The 25,529-nt window shown below is 39.1% G+C and overlaps 1 protein-coding gene and 1 long non-coding RNA gene across 14 annotated transcripts in view; one reads left to right on the forward strand and one right to left on the reverse strand.

The window, feature by feature from the left end:
- Positions 1-25,529, forward strand: part of MEIS2 (Meis homeobox 2) — a 180,571-nt gene that overhangs the window by 856 nt on the left and 154,186 nt on the right. For 8 of the 13 annotated variants that reach the window (XR_010600652.1, XR_010600651.1, XR_010600654.1 and 5 more), the window contains exons 2-7: positions 969-1,201; positions 2,642-2,783; positions 3,327-3,377; positions 4,137-4,187; positions 5,090-5,239; positions 15,341-15,455. Coding sequence is in view for 9 of the 13 variants with exons in the window: in XM_042857440.2 (XP_042713374.1) it covers positions 969-1,201; positions 2,642-2,783; positions 3,327-3,377; positions 4,137-4,187; positions 5,090-5,239; positions 15,341-15,455 (742 nt within the window). In the remaining 4 variants the exon portion in view is untranslated. Of the gene's footprint in view, positions 1-13; positions 419-968; positions 1,202-2,641; positions 2,784-3,326; positions 3,378-4,136; positions 4,188-5,089; positions 5,240-15,340; positions 15,456-25,529 lie in introns of those variants that run through there. The other 5 variants (XM_042857441.2, XM_065593209.1, XM_065593206.1 and 2 more) reach the window with 5 other exon arrangements.
- Positions 974-2,053, reverse strand: LOC135983144 (uncharacterized). Its single transcript, XR_010600655.1, has 2 exons — positions 1,947-2,053; positions 974-1,831 (listed from the first exon to the last, which is right to left on the reverse strand). It is a non-coding gene; the product is annotated as an uncharacterized LOC135983144 (long non-coding RNA).

Below are 25,529 nucleotides of genomic sequence, written 5' to 3' on the forward strand. Positions count from 1 at the left end.
AACACTTACCTATATATAAATCCTCTCTTAAGAGGGGCCTGTCCGATTTGCTCTCCTCTGTTGCTGATGATGATGGCGGCCAGTATTAAAAAATAGCAGCAAAAATTATTCACCAGCTTTGTGTGTGTGTGTGTGTGTGTGTGCGTCTCTCTCTCTCTCTCTCTCTCTGTGTGTGTCTCTGCAATTGTTCCACGCTTTTTTCCTCTCCAGCTTTTCCCCCAGCAGCGCGATTTCCCTGCTACTCTAGCTGCTCAGTAGCACGGGTTTCACAGGGGAAGGTTTGCTGCTGCTGCTGCTGCTGCTGTCGCTGCCGCTGCCTGGGATATCTAAACATATATCTATCCACACATATATTGCTGCTTGTTTTGTCTCTGACTTTGACAACGACAAGGGGAATTGCTACTAAATAATGTTTCTGGTAACTTTCAGATTATTTCCCCCCTCCCCCCATGCACCCTACCTTCTCCTCCCTGCTTCCCAGTGTTTAGTTCTTTATTTATTTATTTGCTTTTGATTCTGTTTATTCATTTATTTCTGCTCTTTGCTTTCTAATTCAGAGTAACTCGAGTTTCTCCCTCATTTCCTTCCTTTTCATCCCAGTTTCCTTGTTAGGGTTTCTTCTTCCTTGATTGAAGCGGACCTCCCCCCCCCCCGGACCTCTTCCCCTCCTCACACGGCCCCCCTCCTTCCCCAACCCTTGCTAGCCTCTGCTCTTTATTTTATTTTATTTCATTTTGTATAATTCTCCCTCCGTTGTGGCTGTTTCTGTTTGGTTTTGCTGTGTTGTGGTCTGTCTGGGTGCTTTACTCTCTTCTGACTTTTGTTGTTGTTGTTTGTTTTTTTTTGTTTTGTTTTTTCCTCCTCCTCCTCCTCCTCCTCCTTTCTTCTTCTTCTTCTTCTTCTTCTTCTTCTCTCTCTCTCTCTCTCTCTCTCTCTCTCTCTCTCTCTCCTGGCCCATTTTTTGACAGTACGATGAGCTGCCCCATTACGGCGGGATGGACGGAGTAGGGGTGCCGGCTTCCATGTACGGAGACCCTCACGCTCCCCGGCCGATCCCTCCGGTTCACCACCTGAACCATGGGCCGCCGCTACACGCCAGCCAGCACTATGGAGCCCACGCCCCGCACCCCAATGTCATGCCGGCCAGCATGGGATCGGCTGTCAACGACGCCTTAAAGCGGGACAAAGATGCGATCTACGGGTAGGTACATGCAGGGTAACCCGGGCGCCATAGCCCGGCTTGCGGCGTGTGTGTTCTGGACGTGGGGAAAGGAGGCAGAGGAGAGGAAGGGTGGGAGAGGGCTCCCATCTGTGGGCATCGGGCTGGCGAGGTTGAAGGGGTAACTGTCTAAAGTCTGCTTTGGAGAAAAAGACGTGGGAGACACGGCTCGTGAGGGTTTTAGGAGAGTCACAGGCACAAATCACTGCTCTGGAGGGAGACCTGTAATGTGGCTTTTTATTATTAGTAGTAATAATAATTAATAATAAATAATTTTTAGTCTGATGACATCGGAGGGACATAAAGTACCGATAGGAAATGTGCACCAGAAAATACACCCCTATACGTGAAAGTTGTTTTTTCTTTTTCTTTTTTTTCTCTCGGAGAGGCAGAAGTTAGGAGCTGAGACAGGGGGTGGATACCACGGCACTGGATTTTAGCTGAAACAGTGTTGTTCTGGTTGATCAAGATGCCATAATAACACTCCTCTAGCACTGTAAATAAAGAGGTATTCAAATCGCGGAAGACAGAGTAATAACAGAGGGGCTCACTTCTGGCAGACAACTCTTCTTTGAAATGGAAAAAAAATTGGAGGCAGTGAGTTGAGCTTCCCTGTTTAGAAAGAAAAAAAATAAAAATTAAAAAACCCAAACCAAAACAACAAACCCCTGTACCAATGCAATGCTTTGGGGGAATGACACAGGTTCCTTTCAGTGCAGTAAATTACCCCAAAAGAAGAGCTAGTAACCTCTGTGACACAAGGAGGGCCCACGATCAGAGCTACAAAGGGGGAAAAGTGGCAAACACACACTACTTAACACAGAGATATTTTTTCATGACTACTCCAATTATGGGAAAATATTTCTAGAAGTGCTTCTCCCTCCCCCTCTCCAGCTCAGTTATCTAGACAGCTGGTATTTTACTTGGGTGTGCTTTCTAAGCCAGGAAACTTCACCACATTTTTGCTAGCAGTCTCCTTTAAAAATAATAAAGAAAAACCCCAACTACGAAGTAGTTCAAACAGTTTGCGTAACAGTGTTTCTCATTTTGGGTTCTAGCTTGGGGGTAGAGATGGGATTGTCCCGGTTTCATATTATTTAAAGCTGTGGCTAAAAGTGTAAGATTCACAGCTGAGCTACTGTCATGGGTGCATGCGTTTATTTTGTTCGGTGTTTATGTTATTTTTGTCTCTGGTTTGTGGGATATGAACAGTGGATGCGGTTTGGGATTTTACATTTTTAAAATATTTTTTGACGTTTTCATTTGTATTTGCCCGGTTTGAAGGCGTAGTTGAGGGCTGCAGGGTGTAATGTGTGTGTGTATATATATATGTAAGTATATATATATATATACTTGTTGATTAGAGCTCTTCTTTCTTGCCTCTCTCCCCCCTCTCTTTCTTTGTGTGTCACTGCCCGGTAGGCACCCGTTGTTCCCCCTGTTAGCGCTTGTCTTTGAGAAGTGCGAGCTGGCGACCTGCACTCCCCGGGAGCCTGGTGTGGCCGGCGGGGATGTCTGCTCCTCGGACTCTTTCAACGAGGACATCGCGGTCTTCGCTAAACAGGTCCAGCACTTTTTCACAGCCCTACGACCCCGCTTCGCCCCTTACCCCCCACACAAACCACCTATCACCGCACTTTCAGAGAGAGAGAGAGAGAGAGAGAGAGGCTCTCATCTTTTGATTCCACACTGGAACTGGGGATTAGGGTGTGGAGAGGAAAATGTGTTCTGCCACCGATCCGAAGTGGCCTCATCCGAAAAGAGTCGGTTCCAGTCTGTTGAAACTAGTTCATCCAACTCCTCGCTCCCCCAAACCCTCAGCCCCACCAACCCAATCCCTGTGATCGAGTTGTTAGCCAGACACACTCACCCAGAGAAATAAAAGAGATCAAAAAGGAGAGGGCTCTGAAAGGACAGAGGCACCGGGCTGGCTGCAGTTTAGACTCTTTTTCACATACATTGTTATTTCACGGAGCATATTAATATTTTAATCTGGCCTGGGCGTATTTCGACTCGCTAGTTTGTCACATGTTTTTCCTTCAAGTTATTCGCTTCCAGGACTTTGAACCGGGGCTGCAATTTACACTGATTTTCCTTCTTCTCGCAGGTCCGCGCTGAAAAACCACTTTTTTCTTCAAACCCAGAGTTGGACAATTTGGTAAGGCTTCCACGTTTGCCTTCCCTCCCACCCCTTTACTGTAGTTTGTTATATTAATAAAACAAGCACCTTTCTAAAACATGAAGGGATCGTTGTGAGTGAGCAGGCTGGAGGCGGCCGAAAGTTACAGGTTCAGCCATCCAGGGTTTAGGACCGGGGAGGGGGAAAGCAGAAAGATTAAAAAACTACATCCAAGAGGCTTCAAAGAGCTTCACTTTTAAAGTGAACCAGGGCAAACTCTGAAGTCCCAATGCATTGCAAAGCTGTGTTTAAAGCCGCGGGAAGCGACAGTGAAGGAAATAACTGCTTAAGAAGAGAGAGCTGGAGATTTCTAGCACAATTCTTTTGCTAATGCGGATGATTTCAATAGTAAAAGTGCCTAAATCCGCTTGTAAAGAAGATGCCAAACGATGCATCTTGAGCGTTTCCCCTTTTTTTCTTTCTTTTGAGGTGTGTGTGTGTGTGTTTGGTTGGTTGCTGTGCGGACCCTCAGAAATAAGTGCTGAGGGAGACAGAGGGGGATTTCTCTAGATCCAGTGAGACACTAATCACCGCTCTTAAAATAAATATGATAAAAATCGAGTGCTTAGGGTTAAGGTTGATCAAAATTGCTCAAGCGTGACAAGTGAGCTAAAAACCTGGCTAATGAGTGTGCGCCCTGACAAGCCCCCTCTCTGCCCATTGGGGCTCGCAGCTCTGCTCAGACCCCAGTGCTGCGTCCTTCTCACAAATAACTCCTCGCTCAAAACTTTCTTTCAGATGATCCAAGCAATACAAGTACTAAGGTTTCATCTTTTGGAATTAGAAAAGGTAAGACCAAGGGAGCTGGGGTCTGTGAATCCCACTCTCATTATCCCTTCCCCTCCTCCCCCAATGATTTGTTTTAGACACTTATAAACATTGTCAAATAATATAGGGGAAACGCAGTTTGATATTGTAACCTGGGCCCTAAGACCATGTGACACTCGACAAACATGCCGATTACAACCCCGCATTTCTTTTTAATTGTAATTCGAATGGATCTTTTAAAAAATAGTTTAACCCCTTTACATTCACCCGACTCTTTTAAATGGATGCGATTTCGCTGAGTCAGAATATTATTTTCAAAATGAAATAACCCCTGCTCTAATCCAGATCTCATCGCCATATTAACCTCAGTCAGCCTTAAATATTATGATTAAGCAGAAGGTGACGGGGGTAACTGTGCTTTGAGATGAGACTGGGATTTTTTCAGAGCATAGGCGCACTTATTTATTTTTACAAGTCCTGGAAATACATACATCTCTGCCACAGATCCCATCACAAGTTACCCTCTATACCTGGCTGGACTGAGTATGCTCCAGCGATATTGGCTAGGGCCAGTTTCCAGTGTTTTGATGTTATCACCAAATCCGATTTTCCTCTATAGACTAGACTGAGCCCAGTATCTCTCTCTCTCTCTCTCTCTCTCTCTCTCTCTCTCTCTCTCTCTCTCTCTCTCACTTGTTGCGGCCAGTCTCTAGAGAATAATATGTGCTGCAACAATTTCTCTATTGTTTCCTTGTCTTCAACTTTTATGTCCCTTAATTAGAGTTACTCGTGGAATAGATCACAGAGTTTCTCTTGCTACAAAAATAAAATAAAATAAAAAGAAGAAGAAGAAGAAGAAGGAAAGAAAAAGAAAGAAAAAGAAAAGCTGCAATCCGATATTTTGCCTTCCTTTCTTTTTCCAGGTCCACGAGTTGTGCGATAACTTTTGCCATAGGTACATTAGTTGTTTGAAAGGAAAAATGCCAATCGACCTAGTTATTGACGAAAGGGATGGCAGCTCCAAATCTGACCATGAAGAACTCTCAGGATCTTCCACAAATTTAGCCGACCATGTAAGTCCTCTTGATCCCTTTATAGCATTTTTAAAGACTCTAACCTGCTTAGGAATCGCCTTTTTTTAGCCTGTGTAAGTCTCTCTCTGCCCCCTCCCCATTCCCCTACGAGTTTTAAAGTTCTTCCTATAGTCGATTCCCTCCCCCCCCCCCCCCTTCTCATTCTATCTGTAGCACAGGGAGTTTGCTTATGATTTGTTAAGTTTCCTGATCTGGGCGACTTGCAGCGCTAGCAAATTGTCTGTTTGATGTGGTGATCGGTGCTTTTTCTGCTTTGCCAACCCTGTAATCAATGCAGAAATGCAAGAAAACAGAGTCGAAAAAGTTAGGGGGAAAGTTTGGTGACAATCTCTACCCCCCCCCCCCCCCTTGTGCAGATGACAAGTGCTGAGAATTATTGGCAGTTTTACACTGCATTAAGAAAAGGGTTAACACATTGAAGTTTCCAATGCTTTTGCTTTATAGCAACTTATTGTCAGAATATGGACTTATTGCCAAGTGCCCGAAGCATCTTCATAATAAAAGACAGTAACCTTGATGAACCAATTATTAACAAAGTATTACAGAAAGCTGGAGAGAATTATGATTGAGTAACCGTAGGTTAGCGGTTGATTTTAACACTTTAGTAGTTGGTGAGTTATTGTTATGTGTGTAGGACTAAACGTTGGTGCTCATGATAAGAAGAGTGGCTTTTCTTCTCCGGCTTGTGTTTTGGTGCAGATCTTGTGATGCTTTAGAATGTGTATATACAAATACATAGACATTTACAGTGGGGGAAATGAAAGAAAAGATTGCAGCTGGTAGCGGAGAAAAGGGAACGAAATAGCTATGGTTAAAAAGAGTGGGTGTGAACTATAGTTTATTTATAGGAATGCATCCCTGGGGAGAAAGAGGTTTACACAGTTTTAGGTTCAATTGAACTCATAATCTAAATGATACATCTAATATTTTAGCCGTTGAAATATTCATTTAACACCCCGTGTGTCTTAACCATACTCTGCACAGGCGCCCAGCTGTCCTTTCTTGTGTGGTAAAAAATGTAGATTTAAATTAATAGAGAATCAGGTTTCTATGAGCTTCTTTTCATATTTAAAATAGGTTGTCTGCATATTTAATAATCGTATTTGATCTGTATTGAAATCCATGATAAGAAATAAAATAATATATTTTAAAAAAGTCTCCAACCCGGAGTGCTTAAAGTTCCAGGACACTGAAAATGGTTCTGTATTCCAGGTTTTAGCTTTCAATTCTTCATTTGTATTTGGTAAACCTTGAGGGGCTATATTCTTATGCTAGTATGCATTTTAGACTTATTATTTTCAAATAAAAATGTATGCAGCAGTTACTGAAAGTTTCCCTGCTTATCAGTTATCTCATCTGTAGATAATAGAGTCTATGAGGCATGACAGTAGTTTTTAAAATATCTGTTTTATGGCATTTTCAACCCTAAATTTGTATGCACAAGCATTAAGGGACTAGTAGAAAAGAAATTTAAATGAGTGGCAACCTGAAAGATATAGGCTCATTCTGTATAATTCAGAGCAATACAAAAAACCTACATGTTTTTTCCAGTACAGTTTCTTTACAAGAGTGTGTTTCAAGTGGAAGTGTAGAAATGGACCACGCTGATGTTTATATTGAAGAGATTAGATAAACTAGCCTGTTTAGGGTTCTGGCAGATGGCGAATACTCAAGCCAATTTGCAGTGCTCCATTATAATATTTAAATTCACACACAATGATAGGACAAGGTTGGAAGGGGTTAGCATTTTGATAATTTGATAACTATTATCTTCACTAAGAAGAATCTCCTGTTGTTTTTGTGGCCCAAAAAACAAACTCAAATAAATATGACAACCCATTTATCTTGCACCCTTTAGGGTTTACCACTTCATTGGGTATTATAATTTAAAGCCTTTTATTTCCTGGAGATTTGAGCTATAACATTTTTTACTTTAGCCCCCTGCTATTTGTTTTGAAAGGAAGCAATAATTTGTGCAACCAGAACACCAACTGGGAAATGAAGAGTTGTATCATAGTTACATTTTATTCATGCGTTTTGGGAAATGTGTCTCCTTATTGGATTTCTTTTTAATGTTAGATTGTTTTCCCACCAAAACTTTGGATCTCTTCAATATATATATACACACTTCACTAGTGGCTATATTAAGGAATGTATATACTGCGCTGTTCTATATTAAGGAATAATTCACTTCTACTTCTAAAGAAGGAAAACCTTTTCTATTTGTCGGTATGCAAATACCAGAATAAAAATTGAAATGTTCTTTTGTGAGCATCTACCTAAAAAATGGAATAGTTCAAGCATGCAAATTTGTCCAGTTTTACTCTCCAGGTTATTTTTTCATTGGTTTGATATGCATATTTAATACATAGCCCCAGGCTAGATCTCATTTGGTGAAAATTGGTGCAGGGGTGTTGATGATCCCCTTCAGAAGGACAGAGACAGCGTGTTGTTTCCTCTGTTTTATCTGTTGGCCCACTGTTCTGATCCAGGGATCTTCCCCCTGGTTTTATTTGCACATGAAATACTAGAAGCATTTCAACTGATTGGCTATGAATAATGACAGCTAAAAAGAAGTGTAGTTTAATTTGTTGTGTGCCAAGGTTTCTCTTGTGGAGGTGACAGTTTGTGACAGCTATTTGACACCCCCAAAATCCATACACCTCTCTTCTTATTAAGTGGTATCAAGCTACATTGTGTGTGTGTTTTATGTGTATGTGTAGGGTGGTGGTGGTGGTGGCAGCAGTATATTAGGTACTAATGCAGCTCTCAATATTATTCCTTTTGCCAGACTTGAAAATATAGCTGAAGGAAAGTAACTAAAAGAAATATGAGTCTACCCAGTATTTACAGTGTGACTTCTGAAAGTGGGATATTCAGATGCTGTATATTTCCTTTCTAGAAGTCTACTGCTGTGATATTTATACAACTTAATTGGGGGGGGGGGGAAATGGGGAAGGGGAGGAAATCATTGATCTCTGCAGAAGCAATACCTGTGCTGGAAAAGCAGGCAGTCTTATGCAGTCTTGTCATATGTGTTTGGTAATAAATGCACATATTGAATTTTATTTTAGTGCACTATTAACTGTTATGTAATACAGTGAGTGTAAGGGGGGCAGAGACTTTGTAAATCAAATCCTGCAGTGCTAGTCACTGAAAAGCTGCAACTTTTGTTATTATTCTGCTATGTTTAGTAAATATAACAGCCCATACTTAGTGTTTGAAATTTTAACATCCTAATTTTTTGTTATTGCTCTGAGGTATTAAGTGTAGATGGAAAGAAGTTAATTACAGCCATGCCCTGCCTGCACCCGATCAGTTAAGGAGGTATGGGGGAGGGGGGAAACCTGGCCAAACTGCAGTTCAAGTTGAGTTTCCCAGCTATGAAAATTTATCATTGTTCAATATAAACATGTAGGGCCCAATCCTGCATTCCACACACACTAAATTCCCACTGAGGTTGATCATAAATCTTTTCTTAAAAAAAAAAAAAAAAAACGATCCCAGTTTGAAAAGTCTATTGCTCATGGTATTTGAAGAATCATAAACTTTTTCAAAGTCTATAATATTTCTCTGCTTTGCTTTATTTACATTTTCTTTTGTGCACAGCTTTGACTCATACCATACAATTCTTCCCTGAGTCCAAATCTGAGTTAGGGCCTGATGCTGCTCTCACTGAAGTTAATGTCAAACGGCCCGCTGGCTTCAGTGGGAGCAGGATCAGGGTCTCAGGCTGCTCGACATTTGTTCATATGCTGTAGTCAGTTGAAAATTGAGGTACTAATAAACTGATCATTCATAAAATGTAATTAAAAATAGATAGATAAAAACATAGCTATCTCTTTTTTTATAAAATAATCTTTTCCAGATAGAAATCTGATGCCCTAGCAGTAACACATAAATAGTGGTTTGAATGTTAAACCTTTCTGTTGTCAGATCAGGATACATTAGCTCTCATTATTATTATTATTATTATTTAACATCAAGTTGTTTTATAGTATTCTAATACTCCTTTTAGAAAGGTTAGTGCTGAGCAACCTAAAGGTGTCCTGCAAATCAGAAAAATTAAAAATGGGGGTCTCCTACGTCTGTCACAGGTTGTATAGTCTTGCCTATTGGTAAGATTTCATTGTTAGTTGAGCAGTGAGCAAATTAGTGAGGGCCTGATACTGCATTCTCCATGCTCCCCAATATCCCATGGACTTCAACAGGAGTTTTGTGTATACCAGGAATAGGGGATCAGACCCTAAAGGTGTCCTTCTGGTTTGTCAAATGTCAAAAGGGAACCTAGATAGTTATAGCAATAGTAATAAGGCAAATACTTTTATATAACCAAGTTTCTTAGTGTGTAGTTTAAGATTTGGAATGTTCTTTGTGATCTGCCACCATGTGTCATTGGGGGGGGGGGGGCTTCTAATACACTAAAGAATGTTGTATTTTTCTGGTTTTTGATTGCTGGTGCCTTTCCTAAGCATTTAAATACAAGTAAATGTAACTATTTTTATTTGATTAAACTTCATTGTGTTTCACAAATCTGAGAGATGATCATGCATTTCATTATCTCACTGATGTTGGCATTTCCTCTTTGGTTTAGGTGTTGTCTATCTGATCCCAAGTTAGGTTGGAAAATTATATTTACATTGCGGGTTTTTTTTGCATGATAATAATTTAAAAGTAGTAATATAACTCCAGAAGAAGGGTTGCTAGATAGAATTAAAAACCCTGACTGTTCAAGTCTTGGTTCTATACAGACAGGTGGTTTACATGTTTGATTCAAAGTTAAACTGATGACTACAAAAGTGCAAGGCGCCTATATATCGTTTAAGAATGATGCCACTTTCTAGGACTGTAAACAGTTCTTCCTGAAACTTCATTCAAATGCAAAGTAAGTGTGGTGAGAATGTCAAGCTTTTTTTTTTAATAGCCATGTATGAAACTTGCACGTATGTATAAATAAGCAAATTATTTCTTTTCAATAGACCAAAATGCCTTGTGTTTTGTTTTACTTATGTAATGCTGATAGATAATGCAACACTGCTTTTAAGTCTAGTCAGTAATATATTAAATACAGATCTGTGAGAAAGTAAGCCTCAGTGATACAGAGCTTTGACTTCACTGTAAATATATATATCAAGCCAAATTAGAGTTTTTCATGTTCCGTTTATTTATTGAAAGTTTCTTTATATATGTTTATTATTGCCATTCACTACAGCAGTCTCTAAGACCTCATATCCTGAATTACATTATTATATCTTATATGGGTGTATATGAGGTTTTTGTCTGGCTCAGTATATTGTGTTTTAATATATCAGGGCATGCAGGGCCAAATTCTTGTTGTCTTAATCACATTAGTAGTCACTGATCTCAAAGGTGCTGCTTGTGTGAGTACGGTGAGCAGAACTTGGCTCATAGTCTCTGGGAAAACAGTGCCATCGTGACACTTGTTAAGATCAGTTGCAAAGTTGATTTACAAGATGTTGAGTGAAATTAATTTTAAGTTATCTTAATTGGGAATCAGATGTGTAGCTGTTTTATTTACACACCATGGTTGTGTAGTTTCCACTTTTTTATTTGATAAGCAAAATACCTGGGCCCAATCCTACATTTATTGTCCGTCTAAAACTTCAATTAAAGTCTGTGGGTGGACTCCTGCTGACTGTACTCACAAGAGCATCATTTGAATTCAATTGGCCTGATTTTGATTTTACTTACACCATCATAAATCAGGAGTAACTTCACTGTGGTTAATTGAGTTATACCACCATAAAACCAGTGTGAGATCACAATCATCTCTAGTGGGACTGCTTGTCAGACTTTGTTCAGTGGAAGTTTTGGGTGCACAAGGAATGCACAAGCATCTGGCGCTACATTTACATTTACATAGCCGTCTTGCAAGAGTTAACCTACCAACCTTTGCACCAGAACAAGAAAAGTGACCAGCACTGCATCATATTAACAAACAGATGCCTGCATGCAATCCTGATTTAATAAATTATTGTTCTGTGGCAAATGTGCTTTGGAACATCTCTCCTTAAGCAATACTGTACTTGTTAAAAATGTGTACAGTTTCCACCAGATTTGCAGCATCGACAAAAGAGTAACACATCAGATTTGCTTCATATACCCAGAGACTCTTGTCCTTTCCATGCTCTTTTCTAGATTTAGCAAAATTCAATGATGGTGCTAAATCAATTTTTTTTTAACTTTCAAGGGAGAAAACACTGGCAAAATTGTGTTTTCTAGGGAAGGCTGTGTGTGTAAATGAGAAACAGTGGATAGCAGCAGAGTGATCTCCTGTGGCCCTGCTAGTACAAGCTTTCCCCATATTGTCTCCTGCTTTTATATTAATTACAACTTGCATTATCAGCTGCGAGTCTGTAGCCCGGCAAATAGAAAATACTGCCCCTGGAGACCTAGCTTCTTGTATCTATTTTCCATCTCCTTCTATTGTGCTCCACTCAGTATTCACTGCTTTTCTCCTGGTAACACTGCTCTTTAACACAATTAGGTAAGAGCAAGAAGAGCACCATATTTGACTCCCAATTATTAAAACTACTGGGAATAGATACATGTGCACTGTCTGCCTTCTATGGTACACTGCTGTAGTTTAGTTCATGGTTAAATACATGTGCATTTATGTTATAGTGTATGTATGTGTATGTGTATATACATATATATAAAATCAGCATATGCATTTTAATCACACCACTCTTTGATCTTTCTCTGCAAAGCACATTTTTAAAGCTAACAATATTATTCACAAATTGATAAGAAGCTACATTAACAGTTTATATAGCAATTCTATCTATCTATAACTCTTTTTAGAGCAATACCGTGGGCCTGATCCAAAGCCCAATGAAGTCAATGGAAAAACTGCCATTAACTTTAGTGGGCTTTTGGGGGAGGCTCTCTATATGCATAATAGATTGTATTGATTAGTTCCATCAGAGTAATTCTCTTAAAATGTATATTTGGGTACCAGTTTTGCTTCAGTATTCATAAAATTACTGCAAATGACTGGGAATGTGTCCAGGAAGATTTTCTTGAGGGATGCAAAGTTGGAACCTGTCTAGGAAAAAAAGTAAGAAGTTGGATTACACATACACACACTCACACATACCTTAATCCAAAGAAAAATAGTGGTGCCTCATGATCCACCCTTATGGTTTCTGATCACAGTTTTTATAATACAAAAGAGTAGTTAATTTCCCTGTGCTTAACATATTCTTAGTATTCTATGATTGCAACTTGTAAATAACCACTTTATTATTTTTATCTCTCCACAAAATGCTGCCAAATTCTTTTCCTCAAGAAACCCGTGTCATAAGAAATACACTGAGTTCCAAATCAATACAGTCTGTCTTTCTAAAACTCAGTCTACAAACTGAGGTCAAGCACAGCTTGGACTGGTATAGACAGCTAGGGTTTTCAGCTGCGGGAAGTCTGATTCGGTGATGCTTTCCAAATCATTACATTTTCGGAACAGAAGACTGGTCCAGCTTTTGAAATACTGTATGATAGGTTTTGGATGACATTTGCCTTAAAACATAGCTGAGGTGTTACTGGTTAATTATTGTAATTTTCATATGTATGGTAAGGAGCTTTAACAGCAACCAGATTAAGAGAGCCTGCAGTGTATAAAATTAACATAACTCGCTGTGTTCTCTGAAAAGTTTAGCCTAGGTGAACATGTTGCAATTATTATATTCTAAAAGAAGGTTCCAGCCTGATGTTGTTGGAGGGCTAAACTCATGCCATGCTATTGTTTCTTTCCTTTTTCATGTATTTCTTCTAGCTCTTTATCTGATTACCATCCGGCAAACAGCTGACGCTAAGAGGCTGCAGAGGGCTGAAGAGCTCCTGTCTGCTGTTTGCCTTCAGCTTGAAGCTATTTGAGTGGTTTCCTAACTCAGAGATAAAAAGAGGAGCTCATAGGCAGAACTCTTATTTTAATCCAGGCTGCAAAGAAACTTGCTCAATCTTTGCATTTTATTTCTGTCTGAACTTTCTCCCCCACTTTATTTTCATTCATAGTCTATTTTTTAATAACATCTGAGCTGCTTTGACTCTTTAGACTTTTCATCTTTCTTTTTATTTTTATTTTCACCTGACTTTGCGACATGATGGTAACATACTTTTTATTATGGTTTTGGGGATGGCGATAATTAACTTTTGGTGGATTTAGTTGGTACAACAGTCTCAACAAACATATAATACTAGTGTGTAATCAGTAATTTTTGATAGTCTTTGTTGCAGTTCTATATTAGAGAAAGTATGTGAGTTAGTTCAATAGAGTTTGTATCCTAAATCCTGTCAGCCGTGCTGACGGGTTATGGCTGTTGTGGATCCTGGGACAAATCCTGCCTGATTTACTCATTCGTGTAGTCCAATTGATTTAAGTGGGACTGTTTGTGTACATAAGGCAAGCAGGATTTGGCTCCCTATTAGTTTTTGGTTACTTAGGGTCTGATCCAAAGCCTGTTGAAGTCAATGGAAGTCATTTAATCGACAACAGTGGGCTTTGAATCAGGCCCGTAAAGTTTGGTTGGGTTTGGATAAAAATATTATCTGGCTGCTCCACTATATATTGCTGTAATGCATGTGGTATCAATCAGTTTTGGGAAATTACCTAGACAGGGTTCATTGTATATACAAGGCTTGATTCTGATCACACGTACACTGGTTTTACTCAGGGTAACTCCACTGATTTTATTTGATTTACTTCTGATTTACAGTGGTGTCAGTGAGGTCAGAATCAGGCTGTATATGCATCAGCATACATCATTCACAGTTCATGGTATTTGCTGATGTTGTAGCAGTTTAGGGTGTGCATTATTTTCTCAACCAAGATTTTTTATTTTTCAAAACTTTTCTTGTCTGAAAGTGTTACAATGTGCTTAATCTAAGTTGTCACATACAGGTGACAAGTAATGCAGGTCCAGCCCCAAGTCTGATCTGTTTCATGTGTTCTTGCTCTCCTTTTTTGCCAGAGGAAATTCCATCTCTTGCCTGCCTTCATGTGGTGCTGATAAAGCTCTTCCTGTACAGTAGAATTCCTGTTTTCCTTTAAGCAACAGCAGGGTATTGGGAATGATCAGGAAAGGGGAGGAGGACCAGGAGGAGACTACACTCAACAAAGTAGCACTGAACTGTAACTTTCAGTTTTCCTCACTTATCCTTTTAAATAGGAGTTCTTCACTCTAGAAAAACCAATACTCAATAAATTAAAAGCTATAATGAGTTATGTGAGTGAAGTAAAGTACTAGAAGTCTTACTTAGCCAAGTATTGTCAAACTTCATATGTCTGTCTTTTACATTCTTTTTATTGTATTTTATGTGTATTAATGTAGAAAGAATTACATAAAAATCACCATATATATTATTTTATATAATCACCTGGTGATTATGCTTGACAGTTCTTGTAAGTGAACTGTTAAAGAGCGATACATCTAGAAAGTCTTTAAAAATGTGTCATATCGAAGAAAAAAATTCGTTACTAGTATATATAATGTGTTTCATAGAGAGCTTATTTTTCCCACAGCTCTGCGTTTGCTTGAAATATTTCCAATATTCAAACTGGTGGCGGAGAGAGGGGTGTGAGGGTATGCTCCCCTCCCATCCACTTTTTCCTTTACTTTTTAAAATACTTTAAAAAAGAAATTCCCTCTCACCTAACCAGATGTGGCAAAAATGGGGGAGAAAATGTGGCACTACACCCACTCCAGTTTGAGCTTCAAGTATTAGAGAAAAAAACATGTCAACTCATGTGCAAATAGTTCATCAGGAAATACTAAAGCTTTTGGCAGAAGTGTTTTACTGCTCTACTATTAAAACAATTAATCCCAGATAGCTGTTGGAAGAGTAAAAATCGGTCCTTTATTTTACCAAATAAATCTTTGTATGTCCTCCACTTCTAACTACTGAAGACATATTACATTGTACAAACAGTATCAGTATTTGGCACGTTTCACAAATGCTAATGTGTATACTTTTCCTCCTTCCCCCTCTGTTTTCTTTCTGTTCCTCATTTGCTATTGGAATGGGAACTGTGGAAAAAATTCCTTGGCATTCTGACACCAGAACCCTTCATCTTGGAGAGACCACGATGATGCAACCTCAACGCATTCAGCAGGCACACCGGGGCCCTCCAGTGGGGGCCATGCTTCCCAGAGTGGAGACAACAGCAGTGAGCAAGGTAAAAGGTCAAACTTTTTCCCTGAGCAAAGTAGGCATGACTAAAATAACTTTGGCTTTTTTATGATATCAGTACATCTGCCTTAGTGTAAACATGGAGTGGCAGGCTTGCAGTGTAATCAGCTGTAACTTAGGGAGACACTATTTCCTTTTCTTAACCTACTTAGCTGCATTTTATTATTATTTCAAAGCGAAATATCTAATCTTCAAACAAGCTTTGTAATAACAATTGATTAGTTCTGCCAATTCCTTTACAAATTTGGTTATCTGCAGTTTATTTTTGAGTGGTGTAAGTAAATATAATGACAGGCATACTCTCCGGCTGTGATGCAGTAGTTTGTACTGGACTGTAAACAGAGAATTTAACTTGTATTATTAGCTATAAAAGGACTCCTATAGCAAGCCGTAAATCTGTTACAGCATATAAGGAAGATGCAGAAGTCAACTCTGACTGACTGAAAAAAATCTTGTGCAGTGGTTGCCTGTATAATATGTTTTCTGAAAACATGAATTTTGAATGCTTGATAGAGAGAGACTCAGGCTGCAAAATTCAAGTCCAGAACTAGATTTTGAAAACCCCCGACTTTCCAAAGTTCAGGAAGGCCACAGCTTTGTACCTTGTTCAGCCATTTCTGCCTGTGCCAAGTGGGTGTCAAACACTGCCAATAGGACTGGGTAGCATGTTACACCTGCTTTGCACTCACTTGGCACAGGTGTAAATGACTGTGCAAGGTGCAAGGCAGTGGAGAGTCAGGCTCCAGGTGTTCAGAAATTGAGTTTTGGTGGAATATCTTATATAGATGAGGCTCACTGTAATTTTTGGATTTTGATTTGGGTTCACATTTTAAACATTCCCGAGGTTCAGTGTGGTAGTTGCAGTTTCTCTTTGGTATATTGAACTGGGGCCCTCTCCTGTTGTTATAGATTATTTGTACAGGGTGCATTTAGATTGTTGCTGCTAGAAAGTGGAAGAGGTTATGATAAAGGGTTTGATCTTACTCCCATTTGAATCATTCAGGATCTTTTCATTAACTTCAGTGGGAGTTGGATCGGGCCTTAAGTCAATGGGAGTCATTCCATTGACTTTAACTAGATTTGGACCAGGCCTGTAATGAACTATAACAGCCACAGTAACTAATGACAAGGAAGGCTTTAGTTATAAAGCACCAGGTCAGTGAAACCTCTAGTAATTAACTAGCAAACTTTATGGTTTATAGATATAGATATAATCAATATGGATTTCTTGTCACTAAAATGATGATGATTTAGTGGAATATTTATTTATTTTTTTAAAGTGCCCATCCCTGTGGCATTTGGGAGTATGACATAACTTAAATACATCAATGCATTATTCTAAACTGTCCATCCCAAGCAGGACACATAGGCCTCATACCTGTATCCACGCCCTACTCCCAACAACCATAAATAATTCAGCAATGATCCAGCATCCAACAATGCTTGACCACAAAGCCATGTCTTGTACTGCAGCTTGGAGGACAGAAAATTTGAGCTCTGGTTGATAGCCAGCAGGAGTGAGTTCCGTGGTTCTGGGATCCTGCACCTGAATACCCAACTTCTAATCTCCAGGCATGTAAATCTAGGGGCTGTCAGCAAATACTCCTAGGCTGACCTCATTATTTGGTATGAAGCATAGGCAGAGGTCAACCCTAAGGTAGCCAGATGTAAGATCTATCATTCTAAGTTATGGTCTGTGGTATTGTATGCTCACAAATATACTATACTTATTTAGGCATCCAGTGGGCTCCTGTGTAGGAACCAATTTAATCACTTGAGTGTTGCCTGGTGTGCTAGGAAAAATATATACCTAAAGTGCTTCCACATCTACCTGGTATGTTTCCTTTTGAAGTGCCAATCTACAAATTGAATGTCAGGAGTCCAGTCAGCTGCTAGCACTTGAAAGATGTACACTCCTGTGATGTTTAGGTAAAACTCCCATTGAAGACTATGGCCTAGATGCCTCCCCTCCCGCATCCTCCCAGGGAAATTACAAGAGGGTACCTATTGGAAGAAAATTCTGCAAGAATCCCCTTGTTGAATTTTCCTTGGATTGTTCCATTAGAGGGGCAGGATTGGCCTCATAACTACTGAACAGGCAGTGGTTCTATCCCCAAGCCACATGGATCCCCAGAATCTGAAAGAGGCGCAGCCATCTGTGAGGAGAATCTGTGCCTCTCCTCCAGGTCTGGGATCCACTGACCCTTGCTGGCTCTCTGATCATCTGGCTCCACTGAAACTGCATTGCCAAGGCTCTCCTTTGCTGCTGCCTCTGGGGCACTGCTCCTCCAATGGGGTTTCTCTGGGATGGAAGAGTTCATGAAAGAGTTAATGCAGCCTCAGATTGCATTAATATCCCAATGGCTTTTCCACCAGTGTCAGGTGGGGTGGCAGAGGTAAGTGATCCACATTGCTCCTCCTCAGTCCTGCCTCTTGACCTTCCACTCTTTCCTGGACCTCCTGGCCCTTCCTTTCCTGATCCTCCTACTCATTCCCCTGACCCACCCGTTCTCAGATCCAGCTCTCTCCCTTAAGGGAAGGTCAGTGGGATCTGGTGATGGGTGGATGCTGCCATCGATGTTGTTGACCCTCTGTGCAGGATAAGATAGATCCACACAAAGGGCTCCTCCCATGATGTTGTGACTAGAAAGCATTAAGCCATATGGGAGTTTTGCCTGTTTAAGGAGTGCAGTATCTGACCCAGAATGCCACAGCACAGCGGCTGCCCATTCAGCATCAAAAGGGGTAATGTAGGGGAAGTTTGAAATTAGTTAAAATATTTTGGCACTGAAAGAGTTACAAAAAGGGCCTTCAGGCAGTGAATGATGAAATATTATCCTAATTTTATTAGTGGTGAGTGTCTGTGTTGTTTTTAGCATGTCACCTCGGCTGTACAAGGGGAAACTACACTATACGCTGTATCGATCATCTAACAAACATAACTACTGGTGACCTGTAATCTACCAAGCATTTATTGACTTTAGCCTGGTTCAGATTCACAGACCCAGGCCAATGTCACAAAATACTATTGTAGTGAATAGTAAATAATGTAGTAAATATAATCAGCTTTTTTTTCTCCAGTGAAAGGGAGAAAGGGTTAAATACATCTAATAATAAAAATAAAACATTCAAAACATTTTACAAAGGAGGGGGGGAAAGGAGAAGCTGATTTAATGGTCTAATGAGGCCATCTTCCAGAGACTTGTTTTGTGTAAGGCTTGCTTTGACCTTTCGCTTTGCTCAGGAGCCCAACGCTTCATTTTTCACATTCTTGCAATTACGTTAACGCTTCAAGCATTTCTGACTCCAAGTCAGCTAGCAACACCAGGCATAACTCAACACTGTGAGTTTTTCTCCTCTCTGTAGATTCATTAACAGGTCACTGGGGTCCCAACTGAAATTTAAAACTGACTGGTTCTGTTGGGTTAGTTGAGTTATGGCAAGGGAGACAGCAGGAAAGGGGCTGAGAGAAGGGGAGGAGAGATAGAAGACCCTAGGGTTTTTGGCAGGGAATATATCTGTAAAACCCTAAGCAGCACATTAAAAGGTGTGTGAAGCTTTTTGTTGGGGGGGAAATCTGTAAGTCTTTTGGGGTGCTACATTTTCCTTATTCTTTACAAAATAAAGTAAAATGTGCCTTTGCATATGTAATGTCCAAATTATTATAGCAACTTCTAGTATTCTGTATTGGTTTATTCCATGGTGATGGATATGTCACCCACAGACTTTAATTCTTATTTAATCTCTTTATGGGATATTTCAAATAATGAATATGGCAGATTATGCATGAAAAGCAGGAAATCAATCTTTTTAAGATTTAAGAATATGTGGTCTACAGGAAATCACTGGAGAATAGTGTTAGTTTCATATTTTATGACACCAGGATTTTTAGTTTTTTAAATCAAAGGGCCCGATCCTTAGAGGTGTTAAGCACCCACAAGCAAGCCTCTTGAGAGAAATTTGGGGTCCCAGTGCCTCATGTTCACTGGGTCCCCCAACTCCTCCCATTTCACTTTATTTATGCAGATATTACAGACATGTATGGGCAAATTTATACAGATGTTCAGCACCTCTCAGTATCAGACCCACAGTGGTAAACTTGTGCATAAGTTACAAGCCAAAAGCAGGAAGCTCGTTCTGCAGCGTATAGCAGCATACTTAACAAGATGGGATCAAATCCTACTTGCCTTATTCATGTGAGTAGTTCCACTGGCATTGGTGGATCTATGTGTGTGAGTAAGGCGTGTAGGCTTTGGCCAACTGTAGAGAGGATCTGAGCACCATTTGTTCAGAAAATATCTTAAATAGTCTTTAAACATTTTTCTGTGGTAGTTTGATGTTTTGTCCCACTGATTTGCCCACACTAGCTTTCTGTGGGAAAGATTAATTATCTGCTTCAGGGCAAAGTCAACAGAGATATTGACTGAAATCACACATGCTTATCCTAGGTTACATCTTTGGGTTGATGCATATTGGAAAAGTTAGTCTGGGTGAGTTTCTTATTCATTGTGTAATACATTATGATATACGAATTTGGAAACACCGTTAGTTGATAAGTCAGAAAAGGCCTTTCTTGCTATTGAAACTACTAACTCAGTAGGCATATGTAAAATGAGTCTGCTTTGAAACCAAATCATAATAGATCCAGAAAGAAGGAGGAGTTGTATTAAATAATGCAATGTGTTCATACACAGTACGCAATTGAATTTTCATACCCAAACTTTGCTATTACAAAACAACATGCATTTATGATGTTTTTCCCCATTATTCTTTTACATATCATGTGTAGATATGCATGCATTGGATTATATGCATATCTCCTTCTTATATCTTCAAAACTTCTCAGCTTAACACCTTATAGAGTGAAGATACAGTTTTATTGGTGAAAAATTATCCTTTTGCTGCTAGAAAGTAAACTCCAGGTTCTGTTGTGAAAAAGCAAACTACCTAATAAATAATGTTTTACTGGAGATGCATCATTTCTAAAGGCACTATTTTCCTAAAAGTAAACTATGTGCACTATGAACAATTCTTAAAGAACAATGATTTTTTTCAGTTGAGGAAGATACGGGAAAAAAGTAGTTCTTATTAATTCATCTTTTCCTTTCAAGTTTTTGGGGACTGTCCTTGTGTTGATGGGTATGAGTAATTCCCATTAATGGTGACGGGAGTTACGCATGTGCATTGACAGGAGAATAGACCCCTCAGTGTTTAGAGCACATGAAATTTACATTTTTTCCCATTGCTGTAATTGAGATGTTGACAAATTGGAGAATATTGATGAGCCTTTGTTTTAAATATTTCTTGCCAAGTTTGTTTTATTTTTCATGGCTTGAACAATAGTGGGGGTTCAGCAGCAATGAATAATAAGGGTAGAGTAAAGATAACATTGTATTTCAATATTTTGATGTGCCAATATGAAATAAATTGTCTTAGGCAAATGGAATATGCTGTTTTAATCATTAGCTATGCATGAGAGAAAAATTGATGTTGACATCTTTGCTGTAAAATCGTTGTAATGGGGCCTTCCTTACAATTCATTTTTGTAAAATTCATTTTGTACATTTTGCAGCAATTGAACAATCCCTGCACTGTGAATAGGCAGAATTCCCAGAAATACTGAGACAGTTGGCCCAGTAACTGCTGAGCTCACACTGCACACCACATGCACATTAACCATAGTGCTGCCAGAAACAGTTTAGCTAAATATATTAACATATTAGTATCCACCCATCTTTCTTTTCTTTTATTCGATTGTGTGAACAAGTACATTTTTTTTTGTTTTTTGTTTTGTTTTTTGTTTTACCATTTATGTCCCTACCTATCAACCAGTCAATGGGGCTAGAATTTCATAGTAAATCTCTTTTATTTATTGTACAGTTTTCTAGTCATTATACTGGTGAAAACTGCAGATCCCCACCTTTTATTGAATTTAAAGCTTAGAGGTGAGTGAGCTCTTAAAATATTATAATACATTTTAAGACTTACATCTTACTCTCTTAGTTTCCAACCCACATAGTTATATGCAAAAATGTTTTTTTCCTACAAATATACAAGTTATTAGATAACATTTACTATGTGTTCTAAATATGTTGTGCTGGGGTTTTAAATGCAGCTTAGGAAAACTCTGTCAATGGAATGTTTTCATAGTGGCAGGAATCTCTTTAAAATACCCCTAGATACAATATGACAGATGCCATCTGGAATAATCTTTTGCTAGTTGTTTTTAACTTTTATTTTTCCTACAGCTAAGTTCATCCCAAACTGGTCACTTACCATTAATGGTAAACACAGTGAACTTCTTTCCTCCCTTCTCTACATGAAAGCTCAAAAGAAAATAACCAAATAATATTGCTGAAGAGATTGCTAATGGTGGGATATTTACTCTTGCCTTTATCATTTTGGTTTTGTTTTGCTTTGTTCAAACGCAGAGGGTAAGATTTCCCTTAAGGTCTTTCCCACCCCCACACCCTCTGCCAGATCTAACCCAGCCCCCCTCAAAATGTTGGCTATTATTTTATTTGCCAAATTATAAAAGTGTCTGTCTGTTACAATATTAATGTTTTCATAATTCAACACTCTCAAACATGCAGTAGTAAGTGCAAGTGTTTAAATGCCTTCCTGTGTTGTTACAGTCTGACTAATTTCTTCCTATATATGTTAACTTATTTGAAAGATCTAGTGTTGGAATCTCGGGATTTTTTTTTAACTTAGTCGTGTAAAGGGATGTCTCCTGATGCCTGTTAGAGTTTAATTTAGAGTAGTAATTAAACTTGAATACTGCCTCATAAACAAAAGATAAACAATAAACCAGCCACATTCCCTGCTGTTTCATAGCTTTCTTTCCCAGATGTTTTAGCCTGATAATTTTTACACAGTGAACTACCTAGCATGGTGTGCTGTGGACAGAGGTCAAAGACTAGTTCTATGTAATAGATTTTTTTAAACTTTTTTTTTAAATAAAATGCTGGAGGATTTTTCTTCATCTAGCTGATTAAATTCTGAGATACTGAAGGACACTTATAATTGATTTTGTAATTGCCCTTCCCCTCCACTTGTTTAACAAGGCCATGCTGATTTAAAAATCCTAATTTTATCATCAATGACCTAGTGAGCTTTAAAAATTATTAAGGTATTTTGACAATTAATTCTATTTCACTAAACAAAAGGAGAGAGCAAGAGGGAAAGAGAGGGAGAAGATATTCCTTTAAATACTGTGTTGATCCTAAGCAACTAAAGAAATGTTGACAATAGAACATTTTTTTTCCCCAAACCAACCCTCAGGCTACTGGAGCTTGTGTGTCCATTTCTGGACCATTCCACTGTCAGCCATGATCTTTCTAATTGTCAGGTACTAGTAGGCCATTCGAATGCAGAAGCCATGTTATTTTCACTGGGTGGGGTAATTACTGAAAGCTGAGAATAGCTGCACTAAAGACAGAGGGATACTTTCATGATCCCATTAGCATAAGAGTGGGTAAATTATTCATGCCAAGTGAGGATTCTATGGGGAAAAGTATAGTTAATGCACATAGTTTTTAAATGTATCCCTTTCTGCTCTGAGACTAAATTCTTGTTGGATTCAGTTCTCAGACATTTACGGGAAAGCTCTAGTGGCATGTTAGACGCAGTTCATCTCTCTCTGTTTGCAGCGCTCTCAATAGAGACCATCTGGCAAAGATCCAAAAGGTGATTAAACAAAATGATCAGCTCTTGTTGCTGTGTTACATGTCCAATACTCTGGATTAAAAAACATGACCCACGACAGTCAGCTAAAGTCATGCTTTTTTTTCCTTTTCCCTATAAGAATTCAGATGGTCCACAAATGTCTATGCCATCTTTGTGTCCTTATGGCCCATAATCATGAACAGGTTGTGCAAATGGCTCTTTCTGTAGCACGGTCTGTTCCAGCAGCATAGAAACATTTCCTATTAATTGGGTCAGTCTAATGTTCATAATGACATGGGGAAAAATTACTAAAATTTATTCTTTAGTAGACATAAAAAATGTGTGCTTTCTGCCATGAGAGAGTTGAAATCTGACAACAGGTTCATGTGACTGATTAATTTTCTTGTGACTGAAGAAATTCAAAGCATGACATTGTCATCTGCTGAAAATAGTATACAGCTCCCTATAACCAAACAAAAAGTGGGAAAAAATGAGCTGTGGTTTAACACCACAATCAGGGATGAATTTACAGTGCCATTCAGAAGAGTACTCCCTTATCATAAACAAGCTGATAATCACACTGAATCTAACTCCCAATTAGCTCTTCCTTCCCTCACAGAGATCAGCGTACATGTCCTCCTTAAGCCGTGATATGTTGCTATTGAGTCAGACAGAACATTTGTATACCTTATGTCATATTCAAAATTTAAGGATTAACACTATATATTACCAGGAAACCCAGCTAATCAGCAAGGTAATTTTCAAACCAATCACTTAGATGACTGAGTTAAGGTAAAAATGCCAAGACTGTGAATAGGGGACATATGTATCTTATCTTTTGGGGGTTGCACCAAATGCCAAGTAGTAGTGTAAATTCAACAGAAAGCAGACATTGTTGGAAAGTAATTAAAGAAATATTGAAATGCAATCTACCATATGAGTGAAATATTTGTAGAACTACTTTGTTGTTTCATTCATAACAATTTGCATGGACCTGAACAGTGATTTTTTAACAGCTACTTTCAGGAGGTGGGGGGGGAGGGATGTTGAAGTACAAGTTGGAATACACAGAATATAGGACCTACTGCTGAAATATTCAATCGTATAATTAGATATAGCCTGTCTCTGAGAACCAAGAATATTTATAGTCTGAAATCATTTGGCTGATTAAAGAAGGGAGCGCTTCAAGAAAAGAAGAAAGACGATGCTAACAAAACAAATAAATCAAATTCTGCTTTTAAAAGCTAAGAAGATCTAGCAAGGCTGTCAGCTCCCCTTACTATATAAGGTGAAAGCAATAGGTAAAAGATACAGACGTGTCTAGAGTGCTCAGGGAGGGGAAGTGAGGCTCCCCTAGAGTCAGTGCAATGTGGCAGATGAAAGGGACCCATATAGCCTTGGGGGTCTTAAGGCTATTACAGGGCAACTCATGCTCTGTTATCATGCTGATTTTCAATTGATTTTTGGCTGTACAGTACTTGTTGAAGGCCCTCTAGAGCATCAAACACTGCATTATGGCGATACACATTGTAATACATGTGCTTTTTGTCTTACTGTCTTTACTTTGCCTGGTAAGAGCAGCGGACAACCATTCTGTGATTTCTCCAGCTTCTGGGGACATTTTAGGTTTGGGAGTGGGTGGAAGGAGTTTGACAGCCATCTTTACTCATTTCTTAATGCAGATTGACATATTTGTTTACAGTGTTGCATTTTCTAACCAACTGAATCTGAAATGGTTGTAAACCATTTAATATATACATTGGTTTAATCTGCACTCAGGCTTAGCTCTGTATTTGATCAGAAGGTACGTCACTCATTTTGGGGACTGACTTTACCTCCATCCCTCACAAACCTACAATGTTATTACTTCTTACTGTAGGTAGCTGATATCAGAGATGCTTAATCCTGAGGCTGAGGTTGCAGAAACTTTCTATATGGTAGAGAAATCAATTTAACATATTGTCAAGCTTCCACCTCTGCTTTTATGTAGTTGTGTCCCTCATGTTGGTCTCCTCTCACACACTGTGAAAATAAGAGTCACACAGCTGAGTCTTGAATACATTTATTCAAACATGCAAACAGCATATGCAAATGAAAAACAGAAGTTTTACATGCATAAAAATGTACAATGAAAAAACTTGTGTGTGGAAACCCTGTGGGTGCAACTTCCCATGTCAGAGTAAGGCACAGTTGAAAATTTAACCCCTGGTATTTGAGATTTGTATAGAAAGGCAGTGTGGTGTACAGGTTAAAGCACAGCACTAGGAGACAGGGGTTCTAACCATAGCTCTGGCACTGACTCAGGGCACGATCCAAGGCCCATTGAAGTCAATGGAAAGACTCCCCTTGACTTTATTGGACTTTAGATCAGGCTCTAATGTCTCAGTTCTGC

This window comes from Chrysemys picta, chromosome 4 (assembly GCF_011386835.1).
Source record: "Chrysemys picta bellii isolate R12L10 chromosome 4, ASM1138683v2, whole genome shotgun sequence".
Lineage (NCBI taxonomy): Eukaryota > Metazoa > Chordata > Testudines > Emydidae > Chrysemys > Chrysemys picta.